The following is a 20,382-nucleotide window of genomic DNA, read 5'->3' on the forward strand; positions in this document are numbered from 1 at the left end:
GTTCTTGCACATGTATCCATGGATACATAAAGATATTTTGAGGATATGCGATTTCCAAACCACTTATCTTTTGCATTTTGAAAGGGTATTTTACAGTGCAAGCCCAACATTATTCGTGACAACCTTTAAATTCTTTTGCAGTGCAACAATGAAAAATTCTGCTTTGAGGTCACCTGCATTAAATGCCACTTTCATTTTAAACCCCAGGTGTCATGGTTGGTGACAGCAGCAAATCTATGGCTTTCTTGTTTAGTATCTTGGACAATGTTCCTCATACAGTCAGGAAACTTTATGTTCGTACCTCCTGATGAATTCTACTCCACTACACCAAATGTAGGTGATGTGATGTGATGTGATGTGATTTTGATTTTTAACGTAGCTTTAACAATTTTTCAGTCATATTGCTACGATGTCTGCAATGTGGAGTTTATAGTGATGTCTAGCACTGGGGCATCATGCCTCAGACATGTAGCATGATGTCCCACCCAGTCACATTATCCTGACACCGGGCCGACCAGTCCTAACACTAACCTCTTAATGCTGAGCGCCAAGCGAGGCAGCTGTTAGTACCATTTTTGTAAGTCTTCGGTATGACTCAGCCAGGGATCGAACCCATGACCTCCCGCATCCGAGGCGGATGCTCTAACCACTAGGCCACCACAGCGGTCCCAGATGTAGGTTGTTCTGACATATTATTCATGCTCCAGTGATCACATACCCTCTTTATGTTTGGGTAAGTTTCTTCTTTAAGTACATTACCCATTCATGATACTTTAGGAGTGCTAATACTGAGTCACAAATCCAGCCCTCTCAGATAAAACCTTTTGGGTAAAAGGAGCCAGACGATATCTGAACACATAGGGGGCAGTCAGACAGAGTGATCTGCCCTTGACATAGGGATTTCCGGCAGTACCCATCAACATCCGTGTACAGAGAAGCATTCTTTCAACACGAGAGGCCTTGCAAAGGCCACTTGACAAAGAATGTCTACTCCATCTATATTTACAACTTGCCTCTTTCTATCTTGACAAAGTTCAACCATTACAAATTTAGCCACACTTTATCATCTTTACACTCATAATTGTAATTAGGTGCTTTCACAGTTAGCATATGTGACTTAACAACTAAGTTGGGACATTAGTTTTAATATGTTCACGTGCACGTCCCTGCGGTGTATAGAAAACTTGTATGTATAATATAATATTTGTATAATTCCACAACAACTGGCTACATACAGGTGAGTTTGCTTTGCTAATACATGTAGTGTCCAGATGCCACTCTTCATTGCATTTCCCTGTACAGGTTGTCCTTGAACCTCTTACAGGTAGCATGGTGAGGTATTTTGGCAAATTTGTCTGCTATTGGTCGGGTAACACTATAAGGAATATCTTTGAACCAACTGATACAGAGATACAACAGGTATATTCATTCTACCCTATTTGTCTTACAGATTAGACCATAGACACAGCACAGAAATACACGACTAAGGAAAAAGGCGCTATAAGCCTTCAGGTTGACATGGCCTCAGTGCAGAATTTTTTGGCAGATAAGGGAGATAATTCATCTAATGACTCTCCAGTTACCAAATACCAGAAATCTATTCAGTAAGAGAAAGCCCTAGCACTGATGTCATCACCACAGGACTTCTCATTGCTGGCTGATTCTTGAGGCCTTGCCTTTTCAGGGTTCCACTGTATACATCTTGATAAGCAACAAACGAACAACCAAATAAAGCATCATTTGCTCCACTGATACACAGTCTGGTTACATGGATCGAACATCCTGTGACCTGTCACAGCATGTTGACTCATTGACATCCTCCCTACAAACATGGTCTATTTCTGATCCGACCATCAATCTTTCCTCCAGTCTGTTGAACCTGGTGTATACAGGCGATTATGGATATCAGTCTAACCCACATATGACCTCACTGCACTCTCTATTTATGATGCTGAGCTTAGTACCTCAGCCTCAGAGAGATGCCAGCTCTCATTACTCTCAACCCTTGGTCAGTAGAAGGGACTCTTTAATTGTTGACCATTTGGAAATCACCTTTTCTTCTTCCTGGGGCTCCATGAGTTTTGTCAGTGGCAGACCTTGACACTCTTGGCCATCTCCTTCTTAGGCAACTCGAGACATCAGCCTCACCTTGTGCAAGCAGAGATCATGATGCTTGCTCTCAGGCATTTCACTTCTTGATCTCATTATCTTGTGGAAAGAATGAGCCTTCAGAGCCTTTGTTGAAGAATTTTTCTGCCTTTTACCTCTGGAATTCTGCCTCCTCCTGTGTTATCAGCCACCTAGACCAGAGCACCAGCATAGGTTGATCTTATTACCAAAAGGAAGATTCCAACTTAAGCTACTTACACAGTCTGGCAGAACCACAGACTTTTTTAAATGTTTCAATTAACTTTTCGTCAGCAGTTCTACACTTGTCATACCCATGTTTTTCATTTGGAAACCTCATCAGTTGACCAGGACATCGTGGCTTTGGGGATGGCAAAACCATACAATTCATATGGATCAAACATCATTCAGTGACACTCAGCAATTGATCTTCAGTATGGTAGCTGTGTTCTCAGTGATGGTCTTGGTATTGATGGCCATTTTTCAAAAGGTGGAACAGAGTTCATCATCTCTTACTCCAAACACCACAGTACAAGCATGTCGGTCTCCAGAATGGCCTGGGTCTTGGACAGAGCTGCTTTAGCCAGTGCCATCACAGCAACTGCAAATTTACAAATGGCTAAATGAGATAAACTGCTCTCCACCTCCACCTTTAAGATCAAGCTATGATCAAAACCATTATCATCAGACCTACTCTAATGGTCAGATTGATGATATACATATACAAGCCACCAAGAGGAGAATGTTCTTGCCCGTCAGCTGCAACATCAATACAGGGATGTTTTGGGAAATCAACAAAGGGAAGCAAGAGACACAACTCAAACACAATCCTCTGGCAAGTCATCCTATCATAGTTCCTCGCATTGAAAACCATGGTTCTCGTGAACCACCTTGGACAAAAGACAGGGAGTTAGCAATTGCACGTGCCAAAGTTTCTCTTCACGACCACCTCAATCTCTAAAAAAACTGTCTCACACCATCCACCTCACAGATCCCGATAGGAGGAAGGCCTCTATTGTTTGCTGACAGATGGGGCAAGATTTGCCATAATGATTACTGGACTCGACAAGTGGTTCATGAAGGACTATGCTTGACTTTCGAAACACCTCCTTCTTCAGCTACAGACAGTCCAACAGATCTATTCAAGGTGACAACCTTGCAGCAAAAAATAGGGCACTAGAAATCATGTATAATTTAAATTCCCTGGGATTTTACAAACAATCCAACAGACCCATTCAATACCACAACGTTGCAGCAAAAAATAGGGCACTAGAAATCAAGTAAAATTTAAATTCCCTGGGATTTTATTCCAGACTTTTCTTGGTCCCAAAAGCAAACAGCATTCTGCGCCTTGTCATTGTGCTCTCAGTCAATTTATTCACACTCCTTGGTTCTTGATGGAAACACTACAACACACTTTTGAATGCCATTAAAAAGGGAGACTTTGTTTTCCACATGGACTTTACAAGATAGATATCTTCACATCCCAACTCAAAAGGCTTCCAGGAAGTTCCTGCATTTCATCTACAACATCAATTATTAAAAATTCCGAGCACTCCCATTTGTACTCAACATCAGTCCCATGTCACGCTGTTTGCAGTCTGGGTTTCCTCATCAACAAGGACAAAATCAACCTAGTGCCATCTCAACAATTTGTTCATCTAGGTATGGAATTCCACACACAGGTAAACAGTACATCTCCCCCAGGAATGGGCATTGAAAATCATGATCATAGTGACTTTCTTACTTTCAAGGGATATCTCTCTGCACTTGGGAATTCCTTCACCTTCTTGGCTTGCTCAACACGTCAGCAGACCTCATCATCCTAAGTTGCATTTATGTGTACCCATTAAAAATGATTCTTTCATTCCAATGGAGGCCAAAAGTTTTCCTGCTGGACCAACCGCTCATCATTTCCACAAATATGAGGTACCGTCTGCAAACTTGCAGCAACTGATCATGACTCGCAGCAGCTATACCCCTTTAAGTTCAACTGCCAGAGATCACAGTCTGTATGGATGCAAGAACAGATGGCTGGGGGACATGCCTATTACTATCTTTCCAGGATGCCTATGGAGTGTGTTCTCCTCAGGACTGGCATCTTCAAATCAGTATTCTCAAGATAAAGGCTGTTTTGAAAGCCTTTCATTGGTGGCAGGGATTTTTAATTGGAAAGGTAGTCATCATTCCATCCAACAATTCTGCAGTAATGTCTTATGTCAAATAGCAAGGTGGAACCAAATCCCCAGACTTACACACTGGTGTGGGACTTTCTAAAGAGGTATGGCCTATAAGAAGTCCATACCAAATCCCCGGACTTTACACACTGGTGTGGGACTTTCTAAAGAGGTATGGCCTATAACAAGTCCATGTCCAAGTTCATCATATTCCTGGATGCCTAAATGTAATAACATATTCTTTGTCCCAGAACAGTTAGCTGACACAGACAGAATGCATCCCTGAGTTTTCACTCAGATGTGCATACAGTTGGACTGGCCATTTGTGGACCTGTTTGTGACAAGGTGGAATAGCAAACTCCCAACCATTGTCTCACCAGTCCCAGATCCCAAGCCTGGGCAGTCATGGTGTTATTAATAGATTGGAATGGCCTGGATGCAAACGCCTACCCTCCAACACCATAGGTGATACAGAAAGCAAGAGAAGTGAAGTGTCACCTTATTCTCATTGCACCGTTAAGAAATCATGGATTAATGACCTCCTCAATCTTGCAATGGAAATTCCACAAAAAATAGTTACAAGAATTGAGCTATTACACTAACAGTGCTCCCCAGTCATATGCATTGAGCCATTACACTAACAGCACTCTCCAGTCACAGGCATTGAGCCATTACACTGTCAGCACTCCTGTGTTATAGGCATTGAGCCGTTACACTATCAGCACTACCCAGTTACAGGCATTGAGCCATTACGCTATCAGCACTCCCCAGTCGTAGACATTGAGCCATTACACTGTCAGCACTCCTGTGTTATAGGCATTGAGCCGTTACACTATCAGCACTCCCCAGTTACAGGCATTGAGCCATTACACTATCAGCACTCCCCAGTTACAGCCATTCAGCCATTACACTATCAGCACTCCCCAGTTACAGGCATTGAGCCATTATACTATCAGCACTCCCCAGTTACAGGCATTTAGCCATTACACTGTCAGCACTCTCCAGTTAAAGGCATTCAGCCATTACGCTATCAGCACTCCCCAGTTACAGGCATTGAGCCATTACACTATCAGCACTCCCCAGTTATAGGCATTCAGCCATTACACTATCAGTACTCTCCAATTACAGGCATTGATCCATTACACTGTCAGCGCTCCCCAGTTACAGGCATTGAGCCATTACACTAACAGTGCCCTCACTTACACTTTCAGCACTCCCCAGTTACAGGCATGGAGCCATTACACTAACAGTGCACCCCACTTACAGGCATTGAGCCATTACACTAACAGCATACATTGAGCCATTACACTAACAAGATAAACAAATTACAGGCATGGAGCCATTACACTAACAGTGTCCCCCACTTACAGGCATTGAGCCATTACACTAACAGCATACATTGAGCCATTACACTAACAAGATAAACAAATTACAGGCATGGAGCCATTACACTAACAGTGCCCCCCACTTACAGGCATTGAGCCATTACACTAACAGCATACATTGAGCCATTACACTAACAAGATAAACAAATTACAGGCATGGAGCCATTACACTAACAGTGTCCCCCACTTACAGGCATTGAGCCATTACACTAACAGCATACATTGAGCCATTACACTAACAAGATAAACAAATTACAGCCATGGAGCCATTACACTAACAGTGCCCCCCACTTACTGGTATTGAGCCTTTACACTAACAGCATACACTGAGCCATTACACTAACAAGATAAACAAATTACAGGCATGGAGCCATTACACTAACAGTGTCCCCCACTTACAGGCATTGAGCCATTACACTAACAGCATACATTGAGCCATTACACTAACAAGATAAACAAATTACAGGCATGGAGCCATTACACTAACAGTGTCCCCCACTTACAGGCATTGAGCCATTACACTAACAGCATACATTGAGCCATTACACTAACAAGATAAACAAATTACAGGCATGGAGCCATTACACTAACAGTGTCCCCCACTTACAGGCATTGAGCCATTACACTAACAGCATACATTGAGCCATTACACTAACAAGATAAACAAATTACAGCCATGGAGCCATTACACTAACAGTGCCCCCCACTTACTGGTATTGAGCCTTTACACTAACAGCATACACTGAGCCATTACACTAACAAGATAAACAAATTACAGGCATGGAGCCATTACACTAACAGTGCCCCCCAGTTACAGGCATTGAGCCATTACACTAACATACATTGAGCCATTACACTAACAGCATACATTGAGCCATTACACTAACAGCATACATTGAGCCATTACACTAACAGCATACATTGAGCCATTACACTAACAGCATGCATTGAGCCATTACACTAACAACATAAACAAATTACAGGCATGGAGCCATTACACTAACAGTGCCCCCAGTTACAGGCATTGAGCCATTACACTAACATCATACATTGAGCCATTGCAACTGTCAGCACTCCCCAGTTACAGGCATTCAGCCATTACACTATCAGTGACCCCCAATTACAGGCATTGAGCCATTACATTATCAGTGACCCCCAGTTACAGGCATTGAGCCATTACACTAACAACATAAACAAGTTACAGGCATTGAGCCATTACACTAACAGCATACATAAGTTACAGGTATTGACCTGTTATGCCATGAAATCCAAAATAAAAAAAATATATCATGATTGAATGGGAATTTACACTGTTTTCCAAATACAGTACTCCCTCACTATTAGGCACTTCATTATAAGGTGATTCATTTTATAAGGTGGGTGTGGTCATGGATGTCATATTGTTATTTGATGATGATATTTTGAATTAAATAGAGCAATATAAGAGGATTTCACTTGTAAGGGGATCTACTTTTATGGTGCCTATTAACAGGATCCACATTTATGGCAAATGTGAGGGAATCCGCTTTTATGGTGTCCATGAACAGGATCCACTTTTATGGCATCCATTAACAGCATTATGGTGAGGAAGTACATTAAATAATTTTTAGAAAGGTATTTATGACTGTTTCTTGTATATATATTTTTAATTTACAGTTCAAGGCTCAGTCTGTATTGTGAATCCATGTATTTTCATGGTTTTACAAAGATTACATGTTTAGTAATATTTAAATTTATGGATTTGGGAAGAAGAACATTTTTAGACCAACAGACAACTGAAGGATTTTATTTTGGTGTTTCTTAATTCTTGGTTTGTTACTGTCTCAAAATGAGAATTGGTACCTCTTGAAAACTTTTGGATTCACAATTTCTTTTTTTTCAACTCAACTTGGTACATACATAAAACTGTATAAGAAAGTAAGAAAGTTAAGGACAACATGTCATTAGTTTACCATTAGGTTATTTGTCTACAGGTCCCACCAACAATGGAGATTTGTCTTGTTTTACGGACCACGTATGCCAGCCAGTACCCAGGCCTATATCTGTTCACAACTCCATCCAGGATGCTTAGGCCTGTCACCAACCTGGCCTTGGAGAGTGTGGAAATGATTGGCACAATGGAGCAGGTCTACCTGGATATCTGCATTAATAAAGAAGAGGCCTTTGAAGGGGTGAGTCTTACACAAGATATTTATTAGCACCTGAAGTGTTGAGCCCTTCAGTAGGTAATATTCTTACATTGTCTGCAATATTGAGTCTTTCAATAAGTAACATTCTCACAGTGTCTGCAATATTGAGTCTTTCAGTAACATTCTCACAATGTCTGCAATATCGAGTCTTTCAGTAAGTAACATTCTCACAATGACTGCAATATCGAGTCTTTCAGTAAGTAACATTCTCACAATGACTGCAATATCAAGTTTTTCAGTAAGTAACATTCTCACAATGACTGCAGTATCAAGTTTTTCAGTAAGTAACATTCTCACAATGACTGCAATATTGAGTCTTTCAGTAAGTAACATTCTCACAATGACTACAATATCGAGTCTTTCAGTAAGTAACATTCTCACAATGACTGCAATATCAAGTTTTTCAGTAAGTAACATTCTCACAATGACTACAATATCGAGTTTTTCAGTAAGTAACATTCTCACAATGACTACAATATCGAGTTTTTCAATAAGTAACATTCTCACAATGACTGCAATATCGAGTCTTTCAGTAAGTAACATTCTCACAATGACTGCAATATCGAGTCTTTCAGTAAGTAACATTCTCACAATGTCTGCAATATCGAGTCTTTCAGTAAGTAACATTCTCACAATGACTGCAATATCAAGTCTTTCAGTAAGTAACATTCTCACAATGACTGCAATATCAAGTTTTTCAGTAAGTAACATTCTCACAATGACTGCAATATCAAGTCTTTCAGTAAGTAACATTCTCACAATGACTACAATATCGAGTCTTTCAATAAGTAACATTCTCACAATGACTGCAATATCGAGTCTTTCAGTAAGTAACATTCTCACAATGACTACAATATCGAGTCTTTCAGTAACTAACATTCTCACAATGTCTGCAATATTGAGTCTTTCAGTAAGTAACATTCTCACAATGACTGCAATATCAAGTCTTTCAGTAAGTAACATTCTCACAATGACTGCAATATCAAGTCTTTCAATAAGTAACATTCTCACAATGACTGCAATATCAAGTCTTTCAATAAGTAACATTCTCACAATGACTACAATATCGAGTCTTTCAGTAAGTAACATTCTCACAATGACTGCAATATCAAGTCTTTCAATGAGTAACATTCTCACAATGACTGCAATATCAAGTCTTTCAATAAGTAACATTCTCACAATGACTGCAATATCGAGTTTTTCAGTAAGTAACATTCTCACAATGACTGCAATATCGAGTCTTTCAGTAAGTAACATTCTCACAATGACTACAATATCGAGTCTTTCAGTAAGTAACATTCTCACAATGACTGCAATATCAAGTCTTTCAATAAGTAACAGTCTTTCAGTAAGTAACATTCTCACAATGACTGCAATATCAAGTCTTTCAATAAGTAACATTCTCACAATGACTGCAATATTGAGTCTTTCAGTAAGTAACATTCTCACAATGACTGCAATATCAAGTCTTTCAATAAGTAACATTCTCACAATGACTGCAATATCGAGTCTTTCAGTAAGTAACATTCTCACAATGACTACAATATCGAGTCTTTTAGTAAGTAACATTCTCACAATGACTGCAATATCAAGTCTTTCAATAAGTAACATTCTCACAATGACTGCAATATTGAGTCTTTCAGTAAGTAACATTCTCACAATGACTGCAATATCAAGTCTTTCAATAAGTAACATTCTCACAATGACTACAATATCGAGTCTTTCAGTAAGTAACATTCTCACAATGACTGCAATATCAAGTCTTTCAATAAGTAACATTCTCACAATGACTGCAATATCAAGTTTTTCAGTAAGTAACATTCTCACAATGACTGCAATATCAAGTCTTTCAGTAAGTAACATTCTCACAATGACTGCAATATTGAGTCTTTCAGTAAGTAACATTCTCACAATGACTGCAATATCAAGTCTTTCAGTAAGTAACATTCTCACAATGACTGCAATATCAAGTCTTTCAATAAGTAACATTCTCACCATGACTGCAATATCAAGTCTTTCAGTAAGTAACATTCTCACAATGACTACAATATCGAGTCTTTCAATAAGTAACATTTTCACAATGACTGCAATATCAAGTCTTTCCATAAGTAACATTCTCACAATGACTGCAATATCAAGTTTTTCAGTAAGTAACATTCTCACAATGACTGCAATATCAAGTCTTTCAATAAGTAACATTCTCACAATGACTGCAGTATCAAGTCTTTCAGTAAGTAACATTCTCACAATGACTACAATATCGAGTCTTTCAATAAGTAACATTCTCACAATGACTGCAATATCAAGTCTTTCAATAAGTAACATTCTCACAATGACTACAATATTGAGTCTTTCAGTAAGTAACATTCTCACAATGACTACAATATTGAGTCTTTCAGTAAGTAACATTCTCACAGTGTCTGCAATATCGAGTCTTTCAGTAAGTAACATTCTCACAATGACTGCAATATTGAGTCTTTCAATAAGTAACATTCTCACAATGACTGCAATATCAAGTCTTTCAATAAGTAACATTCTCACAATGACTGCAATATTGAGTCTTTCAGTAAGTAACATTCTCACAATGACTGCAATATCAAGTCTTTCAGTAAGTAACATTCTCACAATGACTGCAATATTGAGTCTTTCAGTAAGTAACATTCTCACAATGACTGCAATATCGAGTCTTTCAGTAAGTAACATTCTCACAATGACTACAATATCGAGTCTTTCAGTAAGTAACATTCTCACAATGACTGCAATATCAAGTCTTTCAATAAGTAACAGTCTTTCAGTAAGTAACATTCTCACAATGACTGCAATATCAAGTTTTTCAATAAGTAACATTCTCACAATGACTGCAATATTGAGTCTTTCAGTAAGTAACATTCTCACAATGACTGCAATATCAAGTCTTTCAATAAGTAACATTCTCACAATGACTGCAATATCGAGTCTTTCAGTAAGTAACATTCTCACAATGACTACAATATCGAGTCTTTCAGTAAGTAACATTCTCACAATGACTGCAATATCAAGTCTTTCAATAAGTAACATTCTCACAATGACTGCAATATTGAGTCTTTCAGTAAGTAACATTCTCACAATGACTGCAATATCAAGTCTTTCAATAAGTAACATTCTCACAATGACTACAATATCGAGTCTTTCAGTAAGTAACATTCTCACAATGACTGCAATATCAAGTCTTTCAATAAGTAACATTCTCACAATGACTGCAATATCAAGTTTTTCAGTAAGTAACATTCTCACAATGACTGCAATATCAAGTCTTTCAGTAAGTAACATTCTCACAATGACTGCAATATTGAGTCTTTCAGTAAGTAACATTCTCACAATGACTGCAATATCAAGTCTTTCAGTAAGTAACATTCTCACAATGACTGCAATATCAAGTCTTTCAATAAGTAACATTCTCACAATGACTGCAATATCAAGTCTTTCAGTAAGTAACATTCTCACAATGACTACAATATCGAGTCTTTCAATAAGTAACATTTTCACAATGACTACAATATCGAGTCTTTCAATAAGTAACATTTTCACAATGACTGCAATATCGAGTCTTTCCATAAGTAACATTCTCACAATGACTGCAATATCAAGTCTTTCAATAAGTAACATTCTCACAATGACTGCAGTATCAAGTCTTTCAGTAAGTAACATTCTCACAATGACTACAATATCGAGTCTTTCAATAAGTAACATTCTCACAATGACTGCAATATCAAGTCTTTCAATAAGTAACATTCTCACAATGACTACAATATTGAGTCTTTCAGTAAGTAACATTCTCACAATGACTACAATATTGAGTCTTTCAGTAAGTAACATTCTCACAGTGTCTGCAATATCGAGTCTTTCAGTAAGTAACATTCTCACAATGACTGCAATATTGAGTCTTTCAATAAGTAACATTCTCACAATGACTGCAATATCAAGTCTTTCAATAAGTAACATTCTCACAATGACTGCAATATTGAGTCTTTCAGTAAGTAACATTCTCACAATGACTGCAATATCAAGTCTTTCAGTAAGTAACATTCTCACAATGACTGCAATATTGAGTCTTTCAGTAAGTAACATTCTCACAATGACTGCAATATCAAGTCTTTCAGTAAGTAACATTCTCACAATGACTGCAATATCAAGTCTTTCAATAAGTAACATTCTCACAATGACTGCAATATCAAGTCTTTCAGTAAGTAACATTCTCACAATGACTACAATATCGAGTCTTTCAATAAGTAACATTTTCACAATGACTGCAATATCAAGTCTTTCCATAAGTAACATTCTCACAATGACTGCAATATCAAGTTTTTCAGTAAGTAACATTCTCACAATGACTGCAATATCAAGTCTTTCAATAAGTAACATTCTCACAATGACTGCAGTATCAAGTCTTTCAGTAAGTAACATTCTCACAATGACTACAATATCGAGTCTTTCAATAAGTAACATTCTCACAATGACTGCAATATCAAGTCTTTCAATAAGTAACATTCTCACAATGACTACAATATCGAGTCTTTCAGTAAGTAACATTCTCACAATGACTACAATATCGAGTCTTTCAGTAAGTAACATTCTCACAATGACTACAATATCGAGTCTTTCAGTAAGTAACATTCTCACAATGACTACAATATCGAGTCTTTCAGTAAGTAACATTCTCACAATGACTACCATATCGAGTCTTTCAATAAGTAACATTCTCACAATGACTGCAGTATCAAGTCTTTCAGTAAGTAACAGTCTCACAATGACTACAATATCGAGTCTTTCAATAAGTAACATTCTCACAATGACTGCAATATCAAGTCTTTCAGTAAGTAACATTCTCACAATGACTACAATATCGAGTCTTTCAGTAAGTAACATTCTCACAATGACTACAATATCGAGTCTTTCAGTAAGTAACATTCTCACAATGACTGCAATATCGAGTCTTTCAGTAAGTAACATTCTCACAATGACTGCAATATCGAGTCTTTCAGTAACATTCTCACAATGACTGCAATATTGAGTCTTTCAGTAATTAACATTCTCACAATGACTGCAATATCGAGTCTTTCAATAAGTAACATTCTCACAATGACTGCAATATTCTCACAATGACTGCAATATCGAGTCTTTCAGTAAGTAACATTCTCACAATGACTACCATATCGAGTCTTTCAATAAGTAACATTCTCACAATGACTGCAATATCAAGTCTTTCAGTAAGTGACATTCTCACAATGACTACAATATCGAGTCTTTCAGTAAGTAACATTCTCACAATGACTGCAATATCGAGTCTTTCAATAAGTAACATTCTCACAATGACTGCAGTATCAAGTCTTTCAGTAAGTAACATTCTCACAATGACTGCAATATTGAGTCTTTCAGTAAGTAACATTCTCACAATGACTGCAATATTGAGTCTTTCAGTAATTAACATTCTCACAATGACTGCAATATCGAGTCTTTCAATAAGTAACATTCTCACAATGACTGCAATATTCTCACAATGACTGCAATATTGAGTCTTTCAGTAAGTAACATTCTCACAATGACTGCAATATCGAGTCTTTCAATAAGTAACATTCTCACAATGACTGCAATATTCTCACAATGACTGCAATATTGAGTCTTTCAGTAAGTAACATTCTCACAATGACTGCAATATTGAGTCTTTCAGTAATTAACATTCTCACAATGACTGCAATATTGAGTCTTTCAGTAAGTAACATTCTCACAGTGTCTGCAATATCGAGTCTTTCAATAAGTAACATTCTCACAATGACTGCAATATCAAGTCTTTCAATAAGTAACATTCTCACAATGACTGCAATATTGAGTCTTTCAGTAAGTAACATTCTCACAATGACTGCAATATCAAGTTTTTCAGTAAGTAACATTCTCACAATGACTGCAATATCAAGTCTTTCAATAAGTAACATTCTCACAATGACTGCAATATCAAGTCTTTCAATAAGTAACATTCTCACAATGACTGCAATATTGAGTCTTTCAGTAAGTAACATTCTCACAATGACTGCAATATCAAGTTTTTCAGTAAGTAACATTCTCACAATGACTGCAATATCAAGTCTTTCAGTAATTAACATTCTCACAATGACTGCAATATCAAGTCTTTCAATAAGTAACATTCTCACAATGACTACAATATCGAGTCTTTCAATAAGTAACATTCTCACAATGACTACAATATCGAGTCTTTCAGTAAGTAACATTCTCACAATGATTGCAATATCAAGTTTTTCAGTAATTAACATTCTCACAATGACTGCAATATCAAGTCTTTCAGTAAGTAACATTCTCACAATGACTACAATATTGAGTCTTTCAGTAAGTAACATTCTCACAATGACTGCAATATCAAGTTTTTCAGTAAGTAACATTCTCACAATGACTGCAATATCAAGTCTTTCAGTAATTAACATTCTCACAATGACTGCAATATCAAGTCTTTCAATAAGTAACATTCTCACAATGACTACAATATCGAGTCTTTCAATAAGTAACATTCTCACAATGACTACAATATCGAGTCTTTCAGTAAGTAACATTCTCACAATGACTGCAATATCAAGTTTTTCAGTAAGTAACATTCTCACAATGACTGCAATATCAAGTCTTTCAGTAATTAACATTCTCACAATGACTGCAATATCAAGTCCTTCAAGAAGTAACATTCTCACAATGACTACAATATCGAGTCTTTCAATAAGTAACATTCTCACAATGACTACAATATCGAGTCTTTCAGTAAGTAACATTCTCACAATGATTGCAATATCAAGTCTTTCAATAAGTAACATTCTCACAATGACTGCAATATCAAGTCTTTCAATAAGTAACATTCTCACAATGACTACAATATCGAGTCTTTCAATAAGTAACATTCTCACAATGATTGCAATATCAAGTCTTTCAATAAGTAACATTCTCACAATGACTGCAATATCGAGTCTTTCAATAAGTAACATTCTCACAATGACTGCAATATCGAGTCTTTCAGTAAGTAACATTCTCACAATGACTGCAATATCGAGTCTTTCAATAAGTAACATTCTCACAATGACTACAATATCAAGTCTTTTCAATAAGTAACATTCTCACAATGACTACAATATCGAGTCTTTCAGTAAGTAACATTCTCACAATGACTACAATATCGAGTCTTTCAGTAAGTAACATTCTCACAATGACTACAATATCGAGTCTTTCAGTAACATTCTCACAATGACTACCATATCGAGTCTTTCAATAAGTAACATTCTCACAATGACTGCAGTATCAAGTCTTTCAGTAAGTAACATTCTCACAATGACTACAATATCGAGTCTTTCAATAAGTAACATTCTCACAATGACTGCAATATCAAGTCTTTCAGTAAGTAACATTCTCGCAATGACTACAGTATCGAGTCTTTCAGTAAGTAACATTCTCACAATGACTGCAATATCGAGTCTTTCAATAAGTAACATTCTCACAATGACTGCAATATCGAGTCTTTCAATAAGTAACATTCTCACAATGACTGCAGTATCAAGTCTTTCAGTAAGTAACATTCTCACAATGACTGCAATATTGAGTCTTTCAGTAAGTAACATTCTCACAATGACTGCAATATTGAGTCTTTCAGTAATTAACATTCTCACAATGACTGCAATATCGAGTCTTTCAATAAGTAACATTCTCACAATGACTGCAATATTCTCACAATGACTGCAATATTGAGTCTTTCAGTAAGTAACATTCTCACAATGACTGCAATATTGAGTCTTTCAGTAATTAACATTCTCACAATGACTGCAATATCGAGTCTTTCAATAAGTAACATTCTCACAATGACTGCAATATTCTCACAATGACTGCAATATTGAGTCTTTCAGTAAGTAACATTCTCACAATGACTGCAATATTGAGTCTTTCAGTAATTAACATTCTCACAATGACTGCAATATTGAGTCTTTCAGTAAGTAACATTCTCACAGTGTCTGCAATATCGAGTCTTTCAATAAGTAACATTCTCACAATGACTGCAATATCAAGTCTTTCAATAAGTAACATTCTCACAATGACTGCAATATTGAGTCTTTCAGTAAGAAACATTCTCACAATGACTGCAATATCAAGTTTTTCAGTAAGTAACATTCTCACAATGACTGCAATATCAAGTCTTTCAGTAATTAACATTCTCACAATGACTGCAATATCAAGTCTTTCAATAAGTAACATTCTCACAATGTCTGCAATATCGAGTCTTTCAATAAGTAACGTTCTCACAGTGTCTGAATATCAAGTCTTTCAGTAAGTAACATTCTCACAATGTCTGCGATATTGAGTTGTTCAGTAATCTTAATTTCTCACTTTTGAATGTGAAACATATGTATCACTCTTCCAGTGGAAATGGCAGTATAAATGTCAATAAATGGCAGTATAAATGTCAATAAATGGCAGTATAAATGTCAATAATAATAACGTGCTACCTACAAGGTGTTGAGAGTTTCATAATTTCTGCGTCAGTAGCTGTATTCAACTGCAATTTAGTTAAAATGTTTCTCTATCAACTAAAACTTGCACCATGGTAAGTTTACGGTTCCTGTCTCACCTGCACAAGCAGAATTGTGACACTTTCCCCCGTGTAAGACATGATTGTTCTTCAGAACCTTTATTCTAGACAAAGGTTTTCTTATCTTGATTATCTGAACTTGTTGCTGCTTTCCTAATGCTTTGGAAATTGAAGACAAGATCATCTATGACTGTGTTAGGCAGTTTTATTTCCATGGTAAATATATATAAAGTCTGTATTAGGCAGTTTTAATTCCTGAGCCATGGTAAATATATATAGACTGTGTCAGGCAGTTTTATTTCCACAGCCATGGTAAATATATATTGTCTGTGTTAGGCAGTTTTATTTCCATGCCATGGTAAAAATATATAGACTGTGTTAGGCATTTTTATTTCCACAGCCATGGTAAATATATATATAGTCTGTGTTAGGCAGTTTTATTTCCTCAGCCATGGTAAATATATATTGTCTGTGTTAGGCAGTTTTATTTCCATGCCATGGTAAATATATATAGACTGTGTCTGGCCATTTTATTTCCACAGCCATGGTAAATATATATTGTCTGTGTTAGGCAGTTTTATTTCCATGCCATGGTAAATATATATAGACTGTGTCTGGCCATTTTATTTCCACAGCCATGGTAAATATATATTGTCTGTGTTAGGCCGTTTTATTTCCATGCCATGGTAAATATATATATAGTCTGTGTTAGGCTGTTTTATTTCCATGCCATGGTAAATATATATAGTATGTGTTATGCTGTTTTATTTCCTCAGCCAACGTAAATATATATAGACTGTGTCAGGCAGTTTTATTTCCACAGCCATGGTAAATATATATATATAGTCTGTGTTAGTCTGTTTTATTTCCACAGCCATGGTAAATATATATAGACTGTGTTATGCAGTTTTATTTTCACAGCCATGGTAAATATATATAGACTGTTATGCAGTTTTATTTCCACAGCCATGGTAAATATATATAGACTGTGTTAGGCTGTTTTATTTCCTCAGCAATGGTAAATATATAAAGACTGTGTTAGGCAGTTTTATTTCCACAGCCATGGTAAATATATATAGACTGTGTTATGCAGTTTTATTTCCACAGCCATGGTAAATATATATAGACTGTGTTAGGCTGTTTTATTTCCTCAGCCATGGTAAATATATAAAGACTGTGTTAGGCAGTTTTATTTCCACAGCCATGGTAAATATATATAGACTGTGTTAGGCAGTTTTATTTCCACAGCCATGGTAAATATATATATATAGTCTGTGTTAGTCTGTTTTATTTCCACAGCCATGGTAAATATATATAGACTGTGTTATGCAGTTTTATTTCCTCAGCCATGGTAAATATATATAGACTGTGTTAGGCTGTTTTATTTCCTCAGCAATGGTAAATATATAAAGACTGTGTTAGGCAGTTTTATTTCCACAGCCATGGTAAATGTATATAGACTGTGTTATGCAGTTTTATTTCCACAGCCATGGTAAATATATATAGACTGTGTTAGGCTGTTTTATTTCCTCAGCAATGGTAAATATATAAAGACTGTGTTAGGCAGTTTTATTTCCACAGCCATGGTAAATATATATAGACTGTGTTAGGCAGCTTTATTTCCACAGCCATGGTAAATATATATATATATATATATATATATATATATATATATATATATATATATATATATATATATATATTAATTTCACTTGTAGGTAACCCATCAAGAACTCAGTCCAACAAGTTTTCTATCCACTATTGCCAGCTTTACACCATTTTCTGACTTCAACCAGAGTCCTAGAAATATGTATCAGTGTCAGGTATGTTATACACCTTCCCTCCATTTTCTCTCACATGTACCATTGTCATGCACCTTCGCTTCAGCTTCACTCAGATATACTATTGTCAGAAAATTTTACACATCTTCCATCCTGTTTACTCACACGTACTGATTTCCATTCATCAAAAGAAATGCATAATAAGCTTTTGCAGCCTTTGACCAATATTGAAGCTTCTGTTTCAACCTTTTATGTGAAAATGTATGAAACTTTTTCAGGTAAAATAATCAATATTCCTTTAATTGCACCTTTGAATGAATCCATACCTGTTTACCCCTACAGTTTTAGAATAATTTTCACACATTGAGGTTCAAAATGTGTTCGATGCATGGAGTTAGCATTTTATGAATTCATGACAAAAATGTTTTTTTTAACAATTCTTACTCTCCATTCCAATTCCGTATTTTGTTCTTAAAAGCATGTTCTGTACAACAGTTTTACTGGAAACATGGGGGCCCCGAGTGGCCAAGTGGTCTCAAGCGCTCTCCATCACAGATCACTGCCATCTCACCTCTGTATGCATGGGTTCGAGTCTCTGGCTCGGACAGTGTGGATATGTGAGAAAGCAGCTTGCCAGTAGCTTCTCGTGGGTCGGTGGTTCTTTCCGGGGTTTTCTCGGGTTCTTCCTCCACCATTAATACTGGCCGCCATGTATAGCCTACTTTGTGCTGAAAAATGGCATTAGACCCTATAACAACAACAACAACTGAAAACGTAATTTCTACTGACATATGCACACTACAAACATTTTGGACAAGATTCTAGCAAAAACAAAATATTGTTGGACTTTCATACTTGGTCTTCTTTCTGGACAGTTATCCTTGTCACTTGCCCACTGGCTAAAGATAGGATTACTGAGCAGTGCCTATTTTATCAGAGCTATGTTGTTATTAATTAATCAAACCAACACAGGATAAAACCTGATCAGCAATTTCCCAGTCTGCAAATCAAGATGGCAAATTACAGTACAGAGAACTATAATCAGTAATGATTGAACATTCTGACAATTCCACACAGCAGTGCATACTGGGAGAGAGTTTTTTCGTGTGTAAGAAAATAGAATAGACCAAAAAGATGTACACGGGAGTCTCTCCTTTTGTTGAAGTCCTGTCCTGGAATTCAGCTGATCATCAATAGTCAGATATTTGACTGCAGAAAAAAGAAACTTGCTACAGATTCAGGCAAACGTTTAAGTGTTGTACTGCTTGATATTTGAATGACTGTATCAGAACAACTACCACCAAAATCTGAGATATTAGATGACAAGAAACAGTGCAGTTGTAAGTAGGATCATGAAAAGAGAGTGAGAAAATACCAGAGATGGGAAAATTAATAAGGAAGGGCTGAAATATGACCCTGAAAACATTTTGATGTGTTCTTTCTGCATTTTGATAAATATGACAGTTGGTAGATCAGTGTAATTTATGCAAGATTAGTAAATATGTTATGGTGATCCATTCTGTCCATGAAAAAAAAAACCTAATTTCAAGCCCTCTCAGAGGGACTGAACGAAAATTGTTTCCAAAATGACTTCTATACTAAATACCTTTACCAAATTTTGTGAATGGCTTGCCTGAGAGGTAAGAAAGATGGCTATTGACTTGGGCTTTAAAAGGTAAAACAGGCACTGAAATATCAACTATTGACAACCAAAATTTGCTGATGGCTTATGCTTTGGATTAGAAGTAGCTTCTTGATTTGGGGTCATATGGACATTGGTTAGCTTGGCAATGAAGAAAAATGTTGTTTGCGTCATAACTTTAGCGCTAGATGACTTACATTCAAGAAAGTGATGAGGCCTGTTAATTTGGAGGCCAAAAGGTCAGAGGTCATGGTTATTGTGACTCGAAGAAAAATAGGTGTTTCATAAGAACTTTATTTTTATAGTAAGATCATGGTAGGTCTAATATAGAAAATAATTGTTTCTGCACAGTTAAGTTTACTTCAAGATAACTTACCTTGACCAAATTGCATGGACATTAAGGCTCATTGGTCATTAATATTGCCTGAGTGGACCATGTCCAACTAGCACCTGCATAGAGAGGACTATTAAAT

The 20,382-nt window shown here is 36.6% G+C and overlaps 1 protein-coding gene across 1 annotated transcript in view; it reads left to right on the plus strand.

The window, feature by feature from the left end:
• Positions 1–20,382, plus strand: part of LOC149786164 (DNA-directed RNA polymerase I subunit RPA2-like) — a 182,786-nt gene that overhangs the window by 96,077 nt on the left and 66,327 nt on the right. The window contains exons 19-20 of the mRNA XM_089976517.1: positions 7,663–7,860; positions 18,205–18,309. Coding sequence (XP_089832643.1) covers positions 7,663–7,860; positions 18,205–18,309 — 303 coding nt within the window. The remainder of the gene's footprint in view (positions 1–7,662; positions 7,861–18,204; positions 18,310–20,382) is intronic.

This window comes from Sinohyriopsis cumingii, chromosome 12 (genome assembly GCF_028554795.1).
Source record: "Sinohyriopsis cumingii isolate HCF-2022 chromosome 12, ASM2855479v2, whole genome shotgun sequence".
Lineage (NCBI taxonomy): Eukaryota > Metazoa > Mollusca > Bivalvia > Unionida > Unionidae > Sinohyriopsis > Sinohyriopsis cumingii.